This window comes from Myotis myotis, unplaced genomic scaffold, assembly GCF_014108235.1.
Source record: "Myotis myotis isolate mMyoMyo1 unplaced genomic scaffold, mMyoMyo1.p scaffold_m19_p_3, whole genome shotgun sequence".
Lineage (NCBI taxonomy): Eukaryota > Metazoa > Chordata > Mammalia > Chiroptera > Vespertilionidae > Myotis > Myotis myotis.
The window spans coordinates 192,281,322-192,298,841 of record NW_023416335.1 but is presented as its reverse complement, the minus strand read 5'-3'; the positions used below and the strand labels follow the sequence as shown (position 1 = coordinate 192,298,841).

Sequence of the window (17,520 nt, the reverse complement as noted above, 5' to 3'; positions counted from 1 at the left end):
AACAAAACTGAAAAAAAAAATCTGTTTCCAGTTTCATTCAGTTTTGGTTTTGAATTCTCTGATAGTGCTGCCACCTGCTGGCCTATATGGGGAAGAGTCAGTTTTTAGGGACAGAAAAGCCTTGGGTTGGAAGCCCAAACTTCTTGTTTTCTAAGTCTGATCTGAATACTCCCTATCTTCAGGGACCTTCCTAGGGATTGCTGCTGTGTTTACAAGATTCCCACCCAAAGTGCAGTGGAAATCACAGCTGAGGGGACTCTCTTTTCTGGACTGCCCTTTTCCATTCACTGGGTTTGTCCTGCCCTTAGTCACAGCAGCCCTGGTCCAGCAATGGCCAGAGTTTTGACACCCGGGATGATGTGACAGGGGTAGGGGAGGGCAGCAAGGGTGTGGACAGAGGAGAACGGAGTTTGGCTGTATTGGAACCCTCGCTTACTTTGCTCATGGATGACACCTAGACATAGGACAGGAATTGCTGCACTAGGGTCTGTTTTAGACTCCTCCTCCCCACCTCAGTGAAATTGGTTTTTAGAGAAGCAAGGGCAGCTGGGGAGTGGGTGGAGACATCCTCTTTGCCTCAGCATCTTGTTAAGAATTTGAGCCCCTGAGCATCACAGTTGCTTAGGGCCAGGCGAAGGGAGTGGCTGTGGACCAAGAGTGACTTGAGGGGAAGCTAGACCCCTGGGAGGGAGGAGAGCTCTTGTCCCTCCTGCCCACCAGGACATAGTGTCCTGTTTTAAAGGTTTGCTGTTTGTGGGAGCCTTTCTTCGTCAACTCTCCATGGTTCAAATGCCTTATGGCAATGAATTCCATTGGGAGGCTCAGGCTGCAGAGCAGGGCCCTGAGTTCTGAGGCCTTTGTTGTGTATCCTGCTTGTTTCCCTTATTAGATTAATTCCTCTATCCCTGCACCCACCCACCCACTCATTCCTAAGTCTGATCTGAATACTCCCTATCTTCAGGAACCTTCCTAGGGACTGCTGCTGTGTTTACAAGATTCCCACCCAAAGTGCAGTGGAAATCACAGCGAGGGGACTCTCTTTTCTGGACTGCCCTTTTACATTCACTGGGTTTGTCTTGCCCTTAGTCACAGCAGCCCTGGCCAGAGTTTTGACACCCGGGATGATGTGACAGGGGTAGAGGAAGGCAGCAAGGGTGTGGACAGAGGAGAACGGAGTTTGGCTGCATTGGAACCCTCGCTTACTTTGCCACCTACTTAATGTGCCAGGCACTTTCGTAGGCAATGGATTATAAGGACTCATGAAGATGGAGCAGTTCGCCGTTAGGCAGCAACAAGTCATCACTGAATGCAGTGAGAGCAGACACGTGGAGGATTTCTTCAGCAGGCTTACATGTCGAGCTGAGGAATACATCTTACGGCAGGGCTGATCCATGGCATGACCCATGACATGACCCATGGCCTTGTAAGGTCAGGAAAGACAAAAGATAGGGAGGATAAGGACTAGATCAGGAGATAAGAAAGCGGGGACTCTTGTCCAGCAAATTGCACATTAGCATCCTGACAGCAGTGTGTGTGTGTGTGTGTGTGTGTGTGTGCGTGTGTGTTCATGGGGGGAGCAGGATGGCAGAGGTAACAGGGAAGGAGGAGGTGGTCTGAGAAGGTAAGTCTTTGCTGAAGCTCTCCTAGCCCATCTACAGATTCTGAGGTCTGTCCCAGTGTTTTACAACATAACTGGAAAGTGACAAACTTGGCCCTCATTAGCTTAGTCCCACCCTAACCTCCACTCTGCCCAACTACTCAGAATAACCTTTTCTTACACATTTGACTTATGCCCTTGACTCATAACAAGAATAGAAAGAAGGAACAGCCATATAAAGAGTGTCAGGCACTTGACTTAAAGACAGTATTCAAAGACATTGTCTATTACATTGTTCATTCCTCTTAGGATTTGATTTTGGGGGAAAATTTTTTTCCTTTAAAGTAATGGTAGGTTTTTCTTTGTGGCTATATCTATAATTATACCTATATCTAGTTATATAAATATAGATGTATACATATGGGTATATATTTTTTGCCTTGGTTGGGAGAAACTCATATCATTTTTTTTCAATAATAAAAAACAGTAAAACTAAACACATGTTCATTAAATAAAATTTAGCAAATAGAGAAAAACATGGAAAACAAAACATCCAGAATTATACCACTTAAAACAATCTCTGAAGAACATTTTAGAGTATTTTAAAAATGTCTTTATTAGTTGAATGATTTTAGAGAGAGTGGAAGGGAGAGGGATAGAGAGATAGAGTCATTGATGAGAGAGAAACTTTGATCGGCTGCCTCCTGCATGCCTCCTGCATGCCCCCTGCAGGGATCAAGCCTGCAACCCCCACATGTGCCATGGCCAGGAATTGAACCAGTGACATCTTGGTTCATGGGTTAACACTCAACCAGTGAGCCACACCTGCTGGGCTTAGAGTATTTTTCATGGTCTTTGTATTATGTACTATTCAACTTTGTAAAATAGAAGTAACCACATGTACGTTCACATTTTAATCCTACTTTTCCAAAGGTAAATTTAACCTTTAACTATATAGCTACCTTGATTTTCAATAGTAGCAAATTTGCTCTCTTCTCTGTTTCATTCATTTTCTAGTTCTATTTGAACAAGTGTATTTTATTTGCAACTTTTACTCTAAATCGCCATCATGTCCTCACTAAAAATTAAATAGTTGGTCCTCTCAGGTGGAGCATGGCCCGGGGTGTCCAGCAGCACTGGAGGTCCTGTGGGAACATCCAGCCCAGGGCTGGGCTCAGGAGATGGGGTGTCTGCAGGAGATGGGGCCCCAGGAAAGTGCGAGCCAGGTGTCATCCTCCTCACTGAAGCAGGAATTCCCAGGGAGAGAGAATCTGTAGGGGTGTCGGATTGGGAGGGGAAGTGGGGGAACCCTGAGAAGTGTAAAGGTGCACTGGGAAGCACACGGCCTTGGCTGTCCCAGACCAGCTGTGGCATTTGGGCAAGTCACTTTACCCCTCTGAACTTCAGTTTCCTCATTTAAAATGTGAGTCAGCAGAGTGGAAAAAACTTTGCATTGAGTCTTGAAAAAGTACTCCCACAGTAATAGTGTCCAATTGTTCATAGATGAAAGGTTGATCCATACATTTACTAACAAAGCTTAAAAGTAAGCCTGAAAAGATCAAGTAAATTCCAATAAAACCTGCATCCACATCCTCTTTACCCAATCATGTACTGAGGGACACTTCCATATCCTGTGATCCACATATACAATGGAATACTACTCAGTCACAAGAAAAGATGAAACAACTGCTGTTTGGGACAACCTGGATGGATCTGGAGAATATCATGCTAAGTGAAATAAGTCAGAGATAAAAAGTCAAGAACCATATGATTTCACTCATGTGGAATATAAAACTGAAAGTGATAAATGAACAAACGAACAAACAAAAACTCATAGACACAGACAACAGTATGGTGGTTACCAGAGGGGTTGGGGTGAGGTAGTAAAGCTTTGTTATAGGGGCTCAAATATATGGTGATGAAAGGAAACTTGACTTTGGGTGGTGAATACACAATGCAATATGCAGATGATGTATTATAGAATTGTACACTTGAAAATATAATTTTATTAACCAATGCCACCCCAATAAATGTAATAAAAAACTGTCTAAAAACAAGCTCCAAAAAAATGTAAAGGAGTAAAAATAAACTTAAAATCTATAAAGCTAAAGAAGGAAAATAAAATGTGATCATAACACATCCTTTGCAAACTTGGTGTGAGGAGTCAATGAAGTAGCATGTGTGAAGCGCCTGGTATAGAGAATATGTAACAAAAACCGGGCTGTCACTGTAATTGCATCTGGGAGTTGTGGTAGGCGGTGCAGCTGACAGTTTGGCTATTTGAAGGTCAATTAAAGAGATTTGGGAATGTTTCAAAGATGCAATGCAATTAAGACCACTTCCCTCATACATCACTGAACAGGGGGATGAGAGGGTGGCTGTGTCAGCAGAAAGTGAAGTTCAAAGTGAAACTCACTGAGATGTACAGGGCTTCCCTGGGCTTCAGGCAAACTCACAGGAAGGTGGAGGGTGAGGAGGGGTTGGGGGACTCCCTTCTTATCTGGCATGAGATCAGCCTTGAGCAGAGGAGGAGTTCTCTCTCAGGAACTCGGATAGGGATTCCCTGCCCACCCCCTCCCCGCCCACAGGACTCAGTCTTCGCTTTCAACCCTCTTCTCCTGGGGCCTCCACAGTGCTGGTGTCATTGCTCAGCGCTCCCAGGGTCAGCCCTTCCCACCCATCACGTCCTTGATCCAGTCCACATAATTGAGCACTTTGGTGTAGAAGCCGTACCCTTTGCCACACCCAATGCCCCAGGATACGATGCCCGTGGCCACCCAGTGACGGGCATGGCCATCCCATACTACATAGACGCTACCACTGTCCCCCTGGCAGACACTCTGCTGCCGTGTCTTATCCCCGACACAGAACATGTTATCAGAGAACACCTCAGTCCTCTGTTTCTCTTGAAGCCAGGCCTCGCAGGCCTCCCTCGGGGCAACAGGCAGCCTTGAGTATTTCAACTCGGTAGTTAGCCAGCCCATCTGCACACCAAACCCACTGACATAGCCCATCAGGCCACTGCGGTAGAGGGTCTCGTTGTCAGGCAGACAGACCGGGAGGAGGTGGGGCCCCAAGGGGACACTGTGCTGGAGTTCCAGGAGGGCAATGTCCCCGTTGAAGTTGTAGGACTCGTTCTGACGGTAGTCTGGGTGCACAACCACACGGCGCACAGGGTGGTTCCCCAGTTTTATCATCTCATCTATGCCTGTGTGGCCCAGGAACACGTCCACATTCCTCTTCTTCCCGAGAAAGATGCTGTCTTTGGGATAGATGGTGTGGGCGGCCGTGAGGATCCATCTGTCGCCCAGCAGGGCCCCGCCCCCACGGCCATAGATACTGGTGAAGGCTTGCCAGGGGAAGTTGCCCAGCTTAGCTTTGGAAGAACCCTGGGCCTCCTGGTTCTGGGCGATGGGGGTGACTGGCTGTCCACAGACTGGGAGAGAGGAGAGGTAAGGGTGAGACACCAGCATGCATCAAGCCACAATGATTAAAGACCCACTTCTGTGAAGTGCTCTTCTTCCTGCCTCCTTAGCCATTTTAAGCTACTTTTTTACTCTCTTGGTGGGACCACCCTGAGCAAACTCATGTTGCAAGCAGAGTTTGCCTTCAGTGCCTCTTGCCTCTGTTTTTTGTGTAATTTCTTCATTTAAAAAAATGTTTTATTGATTTTGGAGGGAGAGGAAGAGATGGAGGGACAGAAGAAGAGAGAGAAACATTAATGTGATAGAGAAACATTGATTGGCTGCCTTCTGCATGCCCCCCACTGGGGATGTGGGGGGATGGAGCCTACAAGAACCGGAATCCAACTGGTGACCCTTTGGTGCATGGGACGATGCTCAACTAACTGAGCCACACTGCCCATGGCCATTTCCTCAGGCTGCCCCTAGAGCTTTCTGTGGATCAGGAGTAAAATCTGAAAAATTTATTCAAGAAAGGCAATGGTTTGACTAAAAAAATGGGTTTCAAAAATGGTAGGCTTGAATCCTCATATACTGCTGATGGGAATTTACAATGGTGCATCCATTGTGGAAAACAGTTTGGCAATTCTTCAAGAAGTTAAATATAGAGTTATGATAGGACCCAGCAATTCCACTCGTAGGTATATACTCAAGAGAACTGAAAACATACGTTCAAACAGAAACTGGTACATGAATGGTCATAGCAGCATTGTCTATAAAGGGCAAAAAGTGGAAACAATCCCAGTGTCCATCAACTAGTGAATGGATAAACAAAATGTGGTATATCCACACAGTGGAATTCTATTCACTCATGAAAGGAAGGAAGTACGAATACAAGCTACAATGTGGATGAAACCTGAAGACATTGTGCTGAATGAAAGAAGCCACGCACAAAAGGTCACATATTGTATGATTCCATTGATATGAAATGTTCAGAGTAGGCAAGTCCATAGAGACAGAACACAGATTAGTGGTTGCCAGAGGATGGGGAAGGGGAGAGTTGGAAGGGTACTGGGTTTCTTTTTGGGATGATGGATATGTTTTGGAATTGGTGGCAATGGTTGCACAGCATTGTAAATAGACTAAAAATTACTAAGTTGTACACTTTAAAATGGTGAATTTTATATTATGTGAATTTTATTTCAGGAAAAAGCCAACCAAACAAAAAAGGTGGACTTTCTGGCCCTGTGGGATCTAAGAAGGGAGATATTTTGGGGACAGAGAGCCTGTCTGTGTATTCCTAAAGCGTACCATACCAAGAGAGGGTTTCCTCTTATTACAACCCTGCCCCTCTTTCCTCTTCACTTTTCCATCTGATTAACTTCCTCATGCTTTTGCTTTCTTAGTTATCTCTTTTTTAAAAATATATTTTTATTGATTTCAGAAAGGAAGGGAGAGGGAGAGGGAGAAACATAAATGATGAGGGATAATCATTTATTGGCTGCCTCCTGCACACCCCAACACTGGGGATCGAGCCTGAAACCTGGGTGTAACCTGGGCATGTGCCCTGACAGGAATCGAACCGTGACCTCCTGGTTCATAGGTTGATGCTCAAACACTGGGCTTGGTTATCTCTCGATCTTTGAAGAATATGGGACAAGCTCCTTGCCTCTTCTTTTCTGGACCTTTTTGGTTTCCCTCTTCTTCTTCCCTTTCTGCCTTTATTTCTTCTTTCTATTTGAAGGCTTTCCTCTAACCCCCTGTATCCTGGTCCACAGGCCCCTGCTTGGAAAGTGGCCATAATCACAGCACTGGCAGGTCACTACTCACCAGGCACACAGCGAGGAGCCTCCTCCTTGTCCAGTGTCTCTTTCCCAGGGCTCTGGGCTCTGCAGGTGAGTGTCTCTGAGGAGTGAAATGAAGTGAGGCTCAGAATTGGGAGTTGGGGTTAAAAAAGTAGGTGCTTGCCGAAACCGGTGTTGCTCAGTGGATAGAGCGTCAGCCTGCGGACTGAAAGGTCCCGGGTTCGATTCCGGTCAAGGGCATGTACCTGGGTTGCGGGCACTTCCCCAGTGGGGAGTGTGCAGGAGGCAGCTGATCGATGTTTCTCTCTCATCGATGTTTCTAACTCTCTACCTCTCTCCCTTCCTCTCTCTGTAAAAAATCAATAAAATATATTAAAAAAAAAAAGATTAAAAAAAAAAAAAAATAGGTGCCACAGGCCTCTTGGTGGGAGTAAGGCAGATAGAAGCTGGTTTCCCAGCAGGTGGGGACTCACCTGCTGGCACCGCCTGATAATAGGGCTCCTGGCAGTGGTTCTGGATCTCGGAGGAGTTGTACCCAGGTGTGTGTGTGGCATCAGAGTCACCACTAACCTGGCTGATGGGCTGACTATGGTTCATACCTATAGGGAAAAAGTGGTCATTAGGACCTAGAACAGAATTGCAAACTGGCACCCCAGAGAGTGATTCTGGCCCATGGCCATATTTAGTTTGACCTGTACAGTGTTTTTTGTTTTCTCTTTAAATATTTGAACTATTTTTCACTGATCAGATGGTCAATGCTAAAAAACAAGTAACTAGGATATGGGGAAGCGGGCATTTTCAGACATGATTAGTGAGAGTGTAAAGTACCAAAACCTCTTAGGAGGGAAATTTAGCAATACCAAAATTAAAAATGCATTTTTTTCACCTAGCATTTCCATTTTTAAGAATTTACCCTCATATGTGTGCTCCAAGATGTATATGTAAGATATCCATAACAGTACTGTCTGTGGCAGCAAAATATTTACCAGTGGAAGACTGATTAAACACATTATGACACATCAATCAAAGGAATATTATATGGCCATTAAAAATAATTAGGCAACGCTAGCCGCATGTATATGGAATGATCTTTAAGATATATCACTGAAAAAAAAAAGATATATCACTGAGTGAAAAATGTCAAATTTAAAACATTGTGAATAGTATGCATGCAGCACACACACACACACACACACACACACACACACCTACTCACACAATTATATTTGAATGGCATAGCATGTCTTTGGAAGAATACCCAGGAAATGGAGAATAGAGTTGTTTCTGGACAAGATAGCCAGGGACTAAGGGCCAGAGATCAGAGACTTACTCTTTACCACATTTTTGGGATATTTTTATAGTGAGCATATATTATCTTTAAAAAAATTTTGAGTTACCAATTGAAAAACAATTGGTAACCTTTGGCTTGAAAAAACAAGATGATCTGCAAGTTCTGGGCCAGTAAATAGTCGTGGAAACAAGTGTTGAGCAATGGCTGCCCTTTAACTGGCAGCTCATCAGCAGAGGCCTGGAGGGGGCAGGGAAGGTGTGGGCCTGGGTGTTCCTGAGCCCCCAGTGTCAATTGTCACTCAAGTTTCTGCTTGTAGCTTCAAGGCACCAGGGCCATGGCTATGGGCAGAGAGTGCACCCCCGAGGGACACTCACTCACGGCTTGGTAGAGGACCAGGAAGCCCTTGTGGAGGCCCGTGGTCCTGTCTGCAGAGGAGGCTGGTGCAGGGAAGGTCAGCCGCAAACTGTTCCCCGAGGACACAAACTCCCTCTGACCTGGGGGGCTGCCCAGCGGAGAGCCCATTTGGCCGTAGAACCGGCTTGGATCCATCGCACTGGCTGTGATCTGAAAGGAGAGGGCGGCAGGCAGGTGTGGGGTGAATTTGCAGCACAAGGGGTCACCGGGTCACATCATGGGCACAGGCTTCGTCCCCATCTAGGAGGTCTGCACTCCTCTGGGGCTGAGAAGCTGTTCTCTGTGGAACCTTGTTCAAGTAGCTTCCTGTTCCATTATTGACCCCCCAGTTTCTTCCAGACATGACTAGATACCTTGCATATTTCTTTAGCCTGCTATAATTGTCTCATAAAGTCTCCCATATTTACCTTCTTTCAAGAAGCTCCTTGGGAACAGAGTCAATAACATCATAACAACGATGTTTGGAGACAGATGGTTACTAGACTTATTGTGGTGGCCATTTTGTGAGGTATATTAATATTGAGTCAATATATTGAACTCCTGAAACTAACATAATACTATATGTCAATTATAATTAAAAATAAATCAATAAAAAAGAAGTTCCTTGGAAACCCTAGGGTTCTCCCAATAGTCCACTGGATTGTAAGTTCCAAGAAGGCAGGGAGTACAACTATTCTGCTGGCCACTGAATCCCTGATGCTCAACATGGTGACTATAGCACCACGGCTTTGAATCAACGACGATGCAGACATAAGTCCCTTCCATCCAACCCCATCACCTTCCTCTTCTCTGAGTAACTTCCTGTGGGCCAACAGCTGTGACGCAATAAGACCCTCTGCAAACACTTAGCTGGGGTTCCTGGTCTTCCCTGTTCTCCTTCTTTTGGAGTGTCCCTCCTCTTACCCCATGCACTGTAAATAAAGCCCCACAAGGCGTGGGAATCTAAGGACACAAGTGTACACAGTGTGGATACTCTGGCAATTGTTGTTTAACTTACATGTTCTTTGAGCAGGGTGTCTCTGTGTCAAACCCTTTTGACTGCCTCGCCCCTGCTCAAATTCCTTTCTGTGGGTTCCCCATCCCAACGCAGGATACCTTGGAAGGAGTTCCCTTGACTGATGCTTCATGCTTAGTCTCTATTCTGGGCACACGGCTCACTGCTCAGCTCATTTTATTTTTAAAATTTTATTCCTGATTTCATATTGACCCACATCCTGCGCTCTTGCTAGTTTTTCATTCGCTTATTCTTTCAAAGTCTCAAATTCCTTTAAGAGGCCATCCAGCCTATCTCATTGCGATCACATTAACTGGGTAAAAGTTGGCATGAAGAAAATTTCTCAGTCACCCCAAATGCCTTGCTTGGGCACATTCCAATACTGTTCTTTTCCTCAGAACAACAACAAACTTAAGCCCCATATTTAAGAGACTCATTATCTCTTGGGGGAAGAAGCCTTTTTGCTCTCTGAAACTGTCCTTTACTGATCTACTTGGTTATCAAACTCCTCAGCTTTCTTTTTAGCTTCCTCACAAGTTGTTGGCTAAATAGAATCACGTAGGAGTCTAACTAGCAAAGCAGAATGAACACATGGCCGTGAGTCCTAAGACTTTGCTCTTAGGACTCTGTGACATAGGCAGTTGCTCACCCACCTCAAATCTTAGTTTCCTGTCCTGTAAAATGGTCTGTGAGGCCTCTTGCTGTCAGGGCAGCATGTCCTATGCAGCTTTCCAGTATGTCCCTAAAGAGCAGTGGTGAAGATGATACGAAATACCTGCTCATTCAAAATTCATTGTGCTGCCGGAACCGGTTTGGCTCAGTGGATGGAGCGTCGGCCAGGGGACTGAGGGGTCCCGGGTTCGATTCCGGTCGGGGGCATGTGCCTTGGTTGCGAGCACGTCCCCGGTGGGGAGTGTGCAGGAGGCGGCTGGTCGATGTTTCTCTCTCATCGATGTTTCTGGCTCTCTATCTCTCTCCTTTCCTCTCTGTAAAAACTCAATAAAATATATTGAAAAAAAAAATTCATTGTGCTGTGTGTCCTACACGTATGACAAGCTTGGATTTCATTTATTCTTTCATTTATTTCTTTGAGAGTTATTATGCTCTATGTGCAAGACACTATGCTAAGTGCAGGGATACAGACATGAATAAGACATGGTTCTGCTACCAAGGAGCCCATAGTCTGGTTGAGAATATTGCATTTAAGGTGTGTGTGTGTGTGTGTGTGTGTGTGTGTGTGTGCGTGTGTTGCCCTGGCAGCAGAGAGGAGAAAAGAATTCTATTCCTGAGCTTGGATTTCCTCAATGACAAGGGAAGAGTCAGTCTGGGCTTAAAATTGTCCATGACTAAGAAGAACAGGGCTCATGGTAGGTGCTCAATAGAATCGGTTGAATTGAATATAGTCGGCTTCTGGTGAAATCTGAAGCTTTAAACATGCATTTATCTCAAATCCCATTAATATGACAGCAAAGGGATAAAATGGTGTACATGGTCAAGGACAAACAGTGAGAGACGGCAGCAGATGAGCGATGCCAGTAACATCTTGAAAGGTGGAATGGAGATGCAAAAGGGACAGCCTGACTCTGCAGAGGTGGAAGCCAACATAAAGCAAGCAGGTTCCCATTGCAGAAATTAGGATAACCAGGCACCCGTGAGGATGGGGATGAGAGAGAGGCTTAGAGGAGCCTCTGTAGGGAGACCTCAGGATTCTGGATCCCTTTGCTCACCCTATGCATCCAGATAACTTTCGGGCTCACCCTGGCTGGAGACCTGAATGTGAGTCAGAGACCCTGGACTTGGGGTTCCCTGGGACACTTGATAGAGGGAGTGAGGCCAGAATTGAAAACAGAAGGATGAGGTGAAAGTGTGCATAGCAAACAGTGAGATGCTACTGCTTGTTTACTAGAAGGCTGGCAACTGATCAGGAGACCAGAGGATTCCTCTCTGAGGCTGGCTAGCCTCAAAGAGAGTACTTCTGCATACTGACACTGGGACCCCCCCCGCCGCCCCTCCTCCCCCGCCAGACATCTAAGTCACCTTGTTGATAACTCTGTTTTCAAACTTGTTTCACAAATTTCAGCTATCACACAGAGCATCCAATATCATTCTAGTACTTCATTTTTAAATATGAACGGACAGCCAAGGATTATCAAACATTGTAGGAGAGATGAAAAGCAGAGACTTAAAACAAATGAAGAGTAAAAAAGAACTTGGATAATACAGGCACTAGAAGAAACATTTAAAAATAATTCTATTATAGGGAAAAGAGTATTGTCTAGTTAACAGGAACAGTATTCTGTAAAAAGGCACATTTAGAAAATAAGAATGAGGCTTTAGACATAAAAATATGTCAACAGAAAATAAACCATTACAGTTGGTATTTAAAAGGAGGAAATCTCCCAGAAAATGGAACGAAAAGACAAGGAGATGGAAAACACAACAGAATGAATAGCAAAACTAGAGAATCAGTCCAGAACATACAGCAGCTAAATCACAGGCGTTCCAGAAATCAAAAATAAAGCGAGTAGATATGTGTAAATAATTTAAGAAACAATACAAGAACATTCCTAGAATTGAAGGACTAGATTAAAAGAGTCTCTAGATTCAGATAACTCTGTACAACCAGTAAAAAGCACATAATGAAAGTTCAGAATACTGGTAGTAAAGAAAATATTCCAAAAGCTCTAGAGAGAAAAAAACTAAGGATCAGGACTCAATGCTATCAGACTTAACACGAGAGCTAGAAGACAATACCACATTTCTGAGAGGAAATGACTTCCAACCTAGAATGCAACCCGGTTAAACAATCCGTCACTGTGAGGGCAGAACAAAGACGTTTAGGGTTATGTAAGAGCCTCTGAAATGTACTCCCACATACCTTTTCTGGAGGAGAAAGTGCTCCTACAAAAAGAGGGAGTAAACCAGGAAAGAAATGGTGATGGGATTCAGTTCCAACACAGGACAGGCAAAGGGAATCTCCAGCATGAGGGAGAAGGGGACTCCCAGAAAGTGTGAAGGCTTAGAGAACAAAGAATTCAGACTGAGGGAAGAAACCATCAAGAGATCTGTAGGTGAGTGTCACCAATAAAAAAAGAGGACTCAGAGATTGACATTTGTACTTGAATGTGCTGAGAAGAGATTTACGCTCCTGGGTAAGAGTTTGGGGAGGTTAGTTACAGAGAACTAAGCAAACCAAAGATTAGAACAAAAACCAACAAAAAATTCCAAAGAACTCCATGTAATTATTGACTCCTAGAAACCAAAGTTGGAGAAAACAAACAAACCTATATTAATTGTACTTCACTGGCTCAGATCTGAATATTTTAAAGTTATAATAATATAAATAATGACTCTAGATTTAATAAAAAATGACAGTATTGGTAAACTGGGCGGATGGAGGAGGGGAAATGTAGATGGTGAAGTTCTGAGATAGAGCTAGTCCTATCATCTATAGTTGAAAGTTCATGGGTAATATTGCTAGACAGACAAGAGCAGAGCAAGGCCAGGCACAGAAACTCACAGGGCAGAAAGCCCCGGATGCCCAGCAAGTGGGAAAACTGGGAAAACAAGAACCTCACCCCCAGGTAACCTATCCTCCCCTAGCATATCACTGCTCATGCGGTTTGGACCCCTGGTCTTTAATATCGATGGTCAGGTGGTTTAGATCCCCTGACCTTTTCCTCCTTAAAGATAACGTCGAGGCCTCAGTTGTATTTCAGCTCCAGGTCCAGAAAAGCAGCAAAACCTGACAAGTGACGCTGTGGCTGCCTCAGGACAAGCCTTGTTGATTAGTGACCCCCTGCCCTGCCACTGACCGGTCAGTAGAGCATACCCAGAAAACTGATGAATATTCTATTAAGACTCTTCCCTGAGACCTCCCCTAAGATTGCCACCTGCAAGAGAGAGATACATATGCTTAGGACAAAGGACCCCAGTGCGCACACTCCCCCAGGGGAGCACGTCGGCACCGTTCCCTTCCCCCTTCTTTTTTCTAAGGGACCCCAGGAGACTTGTAACCAGAGGAGCAATGGGCAGCGGCAGCTCGCCCCAGGCTAACCCCCGAACCTGTCTCCAGGACCCCCTTTCCTCTGACTTCTCAGTGAGACAAAGCAGCCCAGCCAGGCTTTCCTGTGGCTTCTTCTATGGCCTTCCTTGCTTCACTGTCCTAAGGATATTTTGGCTGCCATCATGGATACAATACCCTTTGGCTCAGTGTTGTGTAGCCCTTCCTTTTGGATATCTCCAACTCCTATCCCCTTTTCCTTAAATAAATTAAAATTTCTTTATTCACTGCCTGAGATGGCTATTTAGCCTGACTGTGCATCACCAATTTTACCCTTTCAAATGTGTTTTACAAAACACAAACAAAACCAGAATGAGCATGTTAGTGATACAGATGAAAATAACTACCAGATGAAACAGCTACATGAATTGTAACTAATTGCCCCAGGAGAGGACAATGGAGGGGGGGGAGTAGGCTGGAGACAGCTGTTTCTCATTATATGCCTTGTAGTACTCTGATTAAAAAACAACAACAGCCCTAACTGGTTTGGCTCAGTGGATAGAGCGTCAGCCTGCGGACTGAAGGGTCCCAGGTTCGATTCCGGTCAAGGGCATGTACCTTGGTTGTGGGCACATCCCCAGTGGGGACATGTGCAGGAGGCAGGTGATCGATGTTTCTCTCTCATCGATGTTTCTAACTCTCTATCTCTCTCCCTCCTCTCTGTAGAAAAATCAATAAAATATATTAAAAACAACAACTATGTGCATGTATTATTTTGATATAAATAAAACTTAAACCAAAAGATAACATGAGGTACTGTTTTTGAAGTGTCCTTATTCGGATAATGCCCTTACCCTAAGAACTTTTGCCATAGCTCCTCTAAGGTAAACCCAATCACCAAATCTTTTGTTATTATTCATGCCCAGCTGCCTGCCCTGACAGAGCAAGTATTCAGGTGTGTTTAATGACTGACGTGTGAGTCCTTGCTCTTTATTCTAGGGATTGGCAGTATTTGTGTGTTCCTTTGGGGCCAAGATGGTAGCAGAGCCAGGGACAGGTAAGGGGCCTCCCAGGTAAGCCCGCCTGTGCCCCTGACTTGGGCTCTTCATCCATCCTCTGAGGTTCAGGGCACTGACACCTCCCACTGCCCCCTGGGCTCCAGGCTAGAGGATCCCTCCCCAGAGTCCCTCCAGGACCCCAGCTCACGGTGACAGAGTCCGGCTCACAGTCCTGGGACAGCTCCAGGTCCAAGTCCTGCAAGATAAGCTTCACAGCAAAGCCCTCCGGGGCCTGGATGACAGTGGTACTCTCTTGGCCTTTGAGGTATGGCTCTGGGTACCCTGGAGAGGTCAGCTGCTGGGGTAGCTGCTGGGCCAAGAGCACAGAGCCCTGCGTGGGGCAAGCCTGGAGGACTCCCCAGAGAAGCAGCCACCACCTGTGAGGGGGTGAGGGCAAGATGAGGCCTGTGGAGTCATGAGGAGTGAGGGCAGACTATGCCAAGGGACTGAGGGACCAGTTAAGGCATTAGCAGCTGTGGCCTCAGCCCTTGAGGCCTGGCACCTCTGCCTGCTCCCTTATCACCCCTCTCTGCCCCAGTTCCTCCAGCCTCCTACTCAGCCTGAGTAGGAGTTTTCCACCATTGCTATCTCCGTGGAGAGTCTCATACACAGTTGGGGGCTACTTTCTGCTTCAGCAGATCCCACCCCCACCCTGGAAACTGAGGGAGACATGGTGGTACAAGTGAGGGACAGTTAGATGTTAGTTTCCTGGCTCAGAGCATCGGGCTTGATCACCCCCAGGAAAGGCTGCTAGAAGCTACGGGCAATTTCTAAGTCCCTCTGCATTAAGTGGCTCTGTGTGTGTGAGTGTGCGTGTGTGTGTACATACGCCCCTGGGTCCCACCCCATCCTTTTCCTCTCCTCCAGGCCTCTCCAAGGCCACACTCACATCATGCGTGCGCAGCTTATGGAGCTGGGGCTTCCCCAGAGATAATTCTCCACCTCTGAGACCAGGCATCTGGAATAGGCCATCTGGGACCTTAGAGAGGACTTGGCCCAGGTTAGGGAACAAGAGGTGGGGCTGGAGAGGGCCCTGAGGGGGAGGAGGGAGCTTTTACTGGAAATGGGTTGAGTAATTCTCTGGTTCCTTTTTCTAATTCTCTGGGTTGAGCGCCACCTACTGTATAACTTGGGGATAGCTCACCCACCACAACTTAAGGCAGTGGTTCTCAACCTTCCTAATGCCGCGACCCCTTAATACAGTTCCTCATGTCGTGGTGACCCCCAATTTCGTTGTTACAAATTGAACATAATTAAAGCATAGTGATTAATCCCAGAAACAATATGTACTTATATATGTGTTTTCCGATGGTCTTAGGCGACCCCTGTGAAAGGGTCTTTCGACCCCCAAAGGGGTCGCGACCCACAGGTTGAGACTAAACTGATGTGGGCTTCAGAGATCAGGGGTGGGAGGGCACTGACTCTGGGCTCTCTTGGACTATTTGTACAAAATAGTAAATGGTAGGGTGGTTCCTTGTGAGTTATGGCTGTTGCCTTTAATCGGCCATACCTTTCCCTCCCTGACTTTCCACCCATTGTTGAACTTGAAGTTTGTGACCTGTGACCTTGAGCTTCTCCCCCAAGCAAGTCTGGGGCCCTCGCTTAGGTAACCTTTTGCTCACAACCCCTGGAAGCTGCTCGTCCACCAGGGTCAAGTTGGCACAGGGCTGGGATTAGGCCCTGACTTCAGCTTCTTTAGGCAGATACCAGGGGCCGTGACTAGGCACAGAGGCCACGCTCCCTAGGAGACACTCACCCACAGCTTGATAGGGGGCCAGGAAGTCCTTGTGGAGGCCAGTGTTCCTGTCCTCAAAGGAGGCAGGTGTGTGGAAGGTCAGCAGCAGCCCCTACAACGGGGCTGTGATCTGAAAGGGAAGGGATCCTTTTAAATTTACTTTTCAATTACAGCTGGCATATAACATTATATTAGTTTCAGGTGTACAACATAGTGATTAGACATTTAGATATTTGTATACCTTATAAAGTGATCCCCCAATAAGTTTAGTACCCACCTGACATCATAATGATTACAATATTATTGACTATACAAGAGGCCCAGTGCACAAAATTTATGCATGGGTAGGGTCCCTAGGTATGGCTGGTGAGCAGGGATGATCCGCGGGGCAATCAGGAGGGGGGGCCCTGTTGGCACCCGGCTTGGCTGGCCTGGCACCACCCACTCGCCAGCCCCGTCCCCCGCTGATGCTGCGGGGTCAGGGCCTGTGGACTGGGGGGAGCTCCTGCATTGAGCATCTGCCCCCTGGTGGTCAATGCGCATCATAGTGACTGGTTGTTCCTGCAGTCATTCTGCCATTCGGTCGATTTGCATATTAGGGTTTATTATATAGGATTCCCTGTGCTGTATTTTACATCCCTTTGACCATTTTTATAATTGGCAATTTATACTTCTTAATCCTTTTCGCTTTTTGTCCATCCCCTCCACCCGCTCTCCCATCTGGCTGCCATCGGTTTGTTCTGTGCTCCTCTCTTTCCTTTTCCAGCTCTTCCCATAGGCTGGTTCCTATCTTCCCTGGTCGATCACCAAGCATGGATTCCTTCAGTTAATTCAAATAATTGCAGAATCTTAAATCTCTGATAAGAAATCAAAGAGAGTAATTGGATTTTATCTTTATGCTTGAAAGGAGGAAAAGAGAATCCCAAAGGTATTCTTCTGGTTTAACAGATAAGCAATAATCTCACAAGTATTTATGCTTTCTGGAAAGTAAAAGGTTAATTAAATTTTTTATGAGTAATAAATTATCAATGATCAATCAGAATTGCAGACTTTTAACATTTATAGACTATATGGTCATAAAGCAATCATCTTTGAAGTCTGAATGTCTTTAAAGATTCCTTTGTGTAAATCACACTCCAAAGGTGACATAAACATAACATGGAACAGGATTATGTAGTTTCATACCAGTGAGATTAAGTGTTTTTGGTTCTCCACTTTATCA

General features: G+C 45.7%; 1 protein-coding gene across 1 annotated transcript; it reads right to left on the bottom strand.

Annotated features, from left to right (window-relative positions):
- Positions 1–2,324: 2,324 nt before the first annotated feature.
- C1RL (complement C1r subcomponent like) lies at positions 2,325–15,554 on the bottom strand. Its single transcript, XM_036301186.1, has 6 exons — positions 15,453–15,554; positions 14,712–14,940; positions 8,469–8,658; positions 7,277–7,402; positions 6,829–6,903; positions 2,325–5,033 (listed from the first exon to the last, which is right to left on the bottom strand). Exons 1-6 carry the CDS (start codon positions 15,533–15,535, stop codon positions 4,261–4,263), a joined length of 1,476 nt encoding a protein of 491 aa, XP_036157079.1. The 5' UTR covers positions 15,536–15,554; the 3' UTR covers positions 2,325–4,260.
- Positions 15,555–17,520: the final 1,966 nt, after the last annotated feature.